Source organism: Galendromus occidentalis, unplaced genomic scaffold (genome assembly GCF_000255335.2).
Source record: "Galendromus occidentalis unplaced genomic scaffold, Mocc_1.1 scf7180000075449, whole genome shotgun sequence".
NCBI classification, from domain to species: domain Eukaryota; kingdom Metazoa; phylum Arthropoda; class Arachnida; order Mesostigmata; family Phytoseiidae; genus Galendromus; species Galendromus occidentalis.
The window spans coordinates 1-4,108 of NW_003803439.1; the positions used below are offsets into that span (position 1 = coordinate 1).

Consider the following 4,108-nt stretch of genomic DNA (forward strand, 5'->3'; position numbering starts at 1 on the left):
CCCGGCATCCCCTTGAGCTCATCGATGGTTTTGTAGAAATGAGCGATGCTATCAACGAGCGGGCAGGAGCTCGCTTCGAGATTCGTGATGCTGCTTGGCAAAAAGTCCAAGTGCGCATGGATGTAAGAAAGGTTTTCTCTCAGGTTCGGCGACCGCAACAAATCCTGAACAATTAGGATGCTTGCGGCCTGCTTACGATCGAAAGAATCAACCACGTTCGCGAACGTATCCAGGTGCTCAGCGTAGTAGAGTGCGGCAGCGACCCACGTCCCCCACCGGGTTATGACCGGCTGGGGTGGAAGGGGCGTACCCGGCGCAAGTTCTCGGAACATGGTGACCCGCGCCGCAGATTTCAAGAATATCTTTTTCCCGTTTGACACCAGCTTGTCAACTTCGGGGAACAGCAATCTGGCTTCCTCCGCTACTCGATGCAGTGCATGCGCCGCACAAGTTACATGCTTCATGCGGGGAAAAAGCACCTGTAGGGCATTCGCAGCCTTCCTCATATACGGCGCAGCATCCGTCACGAATAGGAGAACCCTTTCGTGATGGACTCCGTTTGGCCAAAGTACATTGAGAGCATTCATGAAGCTTTGGGCGATGGTCGAGTTATTGGTTTTCTCCAGATTGTCTGCGTGGAGTAGGAAACTCCTGGACCCGGAAGTTTCCAAAGTTCCGATGATACTATGCGCAACGAATGTTCCGAGAGGGTCTGTTGTCTCATCGATGGAGATCCATATAGATTTGCTTCCAACGAAACTCCTTATGTATTCCATTTTCCCCTCGTATATGCTCTTGATATAGTGCAAGCGTAACGTGATTGATGAAGGGACGTGTTGCTTGCAGTATTTTCCCAAGAAAGCACTGAGCTTTTCATTGTCCAGTTTCCGCAGCGGTATGTCAGCAGATAAAAGTGCATCGCAGAGATCGACGTGAAATTGACTCTGTTTCCCGGTGGCTCCGAGGAACGACTTCATTTGGACGACGTTCGTAGACCCAGACTCTTTCTTCTTCTCGCAAAGCGCCTTGTGATTAGCTCCTTCGATGTGCTGCTTAACCAAAGACTTCTTGTCCGAAGAGACCACCTTCTCGCACACCTTACACAGGAGTACGTTCCCATCGAACGACAGCACATCCTGGCCGAGAAGAGTCACATAGTGCATTTGTCTTGAGGGAGGCGTCTTCGGCATCGTGAACACGTCTGAATCGGAGCGGAGATCGAAACACCACAGCTCTGCAAACCTTCGCTCCGAGTCTTCCCTCGATGAGAACGTGACTTCGATCAGATTTTCAACGGATCGGTATTGCACAAATGATAGTCCCCGACTGGAAGTGCGTTAACAACGGATTAGATAGGGGGATTGTCTTCTGCATGCTGTTCTCCATTGTCAGCTCAATTCTCGGAGTTGGGGAATCCATTCAGGGAGCCAGGAGACTCCTAGGTAGAACTCACCGCGTGCTCGGGGCGGAGGAATCGTCAAAGGGGGAACTTCCGGGCTGATTTCCAATCGACACTGACTTCTGATCGACGATTGAGATAATCTCGTTTCTGAATCCGCGAGCCACTTGCGGCAGAACGACGCCGATCGGTAGACATGCGGATTCGAATGATTTCCGAATCGCTCTAACGTGCACGTCGCTCGATTTTTCTCGAGCTTCGATCTGTGAGAATGTCTGTTGGGACACCATGGTTCGAAGGAAGTTCTGTTCTTGGGTGTAGAGGGCGCTTAGGCAGCATAATATGCTACGATATGCCCCGAGTCCTTGAATATGCTTTCTTATGAGAAAAGTCCAGGAATAGGCATTTTCATGCTAAATATGCGAAAAGCATGAAGTGACGCGCTCTACACATGAGGTTTACAGTCGCCGTGTTCATGGGCGGAAGCGTGAGAAGGTGTGAGACCCGTAAAGATTACATCGGCCCCTTCATCGGAACAGCTCAACTCAATGAAGACGAATTATTTATACCCTTCTCTCAAATCGCAACTTACGAGTCCCAGAGGCCTCTTTTCGTTATGACATACCGATACGTCCCGGGATTTTGCTTCAGCAACCGCACGGTAAAAGGAGAGGAGTGTCGAGCTGACTGGTTCAGCGATGAGCGGAGACTGGTCACGAACGGTGTAGAGGCTCACGACAAAGAGAAAGATGAGGTCAATGTACAGAATGGGGAGCTGGCCCAACCCGCTGACGTCTTGGAACATATTTATTCGGCACGCGAGGAATATCTAGATTTTATGCGAGACTTGTCCGCGTACCATAGACCCCGGGTCGAGGGCGATGCGCCTCAAATGGTTCTCCAGTACCTAAAAGAAGGGTCGTTCCTCCACATTTAACACGAGTATCGAGACCTCTTGGCTTACCTGCGCCAGACGTTGTTGATTGCACGCAGATCGGATCGCTTCCGCGAGCTAATGAAAGTGTGGGCAAAAGGAACCGAAACCCGAGCCCTCCGTTTCCTTGCCTCCGATTTCAATGAATTTCTTTCGAGTCAGGGAGTCGCCAAAGTTGTCTTCCACTGTCGATTCAGCGACATCAATGGATATTTCGTCTCCGCCATAAGCTTATGCTTCAACCGAGCTCGCGAAACCGTGGACTGCGACAGCGGACGAACCCTTTGGAAGGGGGTCATCGGTGGTTCCATATCGTGAATCACTTCTTTCGGAGGGTTCCGAGCGTGCGTCAGGCACGCCGTGCATGACAAGGCGATATCTTGGTCTATGCCGTGCCACCAGACGTATCGTCGAGCTAGGCTTTTCATTTTCTCAGAGCCGTAACGGCCCTCGTGAAGTTTCTTGAGTATCCTCTGACGGCAGGATTTCGGGACGACGACTCTGTGCCCTCTCAAGATGACTCCGTCGTTATATGTACTGAAGCGATGCCAGCGCCCTCCACTATATGTATATACAAGCCGTGAGGGCGCTTCGCGCCCCCACGGCTGAATGCCAACGATGCATTGCTTTTCGTTGTCTGAAGAGAAGCGTGGGCAATCCTTAGACATGTAGCTCCTCCCAGTCCGGACAAATGATCTCGAAAAAGGATTGCAAGGAAGGATCTACGATCCTAAAATCTATTTTCCATGGCTCGTGGAGGGGCGAAAGTATACATTTGGTTTATAAACGGGGAATAATTTCCAATCCGAATCCAACAAATCAGGCGTCGACTATATAAAAGTGATGAATATTGTCCGTTTCACCTTCCGCTCTAGATACTGAAGACCTCAGTCTGTAACGGTCACTGACCGGTCACCACTTAACCCGTTCACAGTGTTTTCAGCGTGACCCATATTCGGATGCTCTTCTGTGTTCAACCCTTTCCTATGACTCGCTATATATAAGGACAATAAACCTCAGCCAGCAAAGGGGGAGCCCAAGACTGACTCTAGCATTCCGTGTGATCATTCTAGCCGAGGTATCAACGAGATACGTATATCTCTTCACCGTATATATCTCTCAGCACGAGTTGCTCAGGAAGATAAGTGATACCGTGAACCGAAGTGAAGTGTCCATCCACAATGTCCAATCCTTCGACTTCGAGAGAAAACCCCCTCTACGGCTACGTCCAAGTTGGCGAGGACGACGACGGCGGAAACACCCCGGTATGCGACAAAGACGAACCAACCTCATGCGGTCCACGACCCAGAGTGGTTAGCAGCATTATCCTGGCTGCTGATGGGAAGAACTACATCGCCTGGAAGACCATCATCCAATCGGTCCTCGACGGCGAACCGTTTGCCTGGGATGTCACCCGAGGACGCCTCAACCCTCCGGATCCAGAGAAAGCAAAGACGAAGGAAGGCAAGAAACAGAAACAGGAATTCACCATCGGAAATCGAGCCGCACGATACATCCTGATCAACTCGATCCACCCCGACCTGGCTGTGACGTTGTTCTTGGACAACGCAGAGGACATTGGAGCCCAGGAGATTTGGAGAAGAATCCGGATCAGATTCCAACAATCAGACGGCACCAAGAAGAACCTGTCCGTCGCCAAATTCCTGCGCTACAGATACCAGCCCGGATCGACTGTGTCAGAGAATCTCCTAAACTACAAGAAGATCGTTTATGAGATGAACCAGTCAGGCTTCGCGCTCGATGATGATCTGACC

The 4,108-nt window shown here is 50.7% G+C and overlaps 1 protein-coding gene across 1 annotated transcript; it reads right to left on the bottom strand.

Moving 5' to 3' along the window:
- Positions 1–196: 196 nt before the first annotated feature.
- Positions 197–1,190, bottom strand: LOC100898811 (uncharacterized; the record flags this gene model as incomplete). Its single annotated transcript, XM_003737312.1, has 1 exon — positions 197–1,190. A coding segment is annotated over exon 1 (994 nt), but the record flags the coding sequence as incomplete, so codon positions are not given.
- Positions 1,191–4,108: the final 2,918 nt, after the last annotated feature.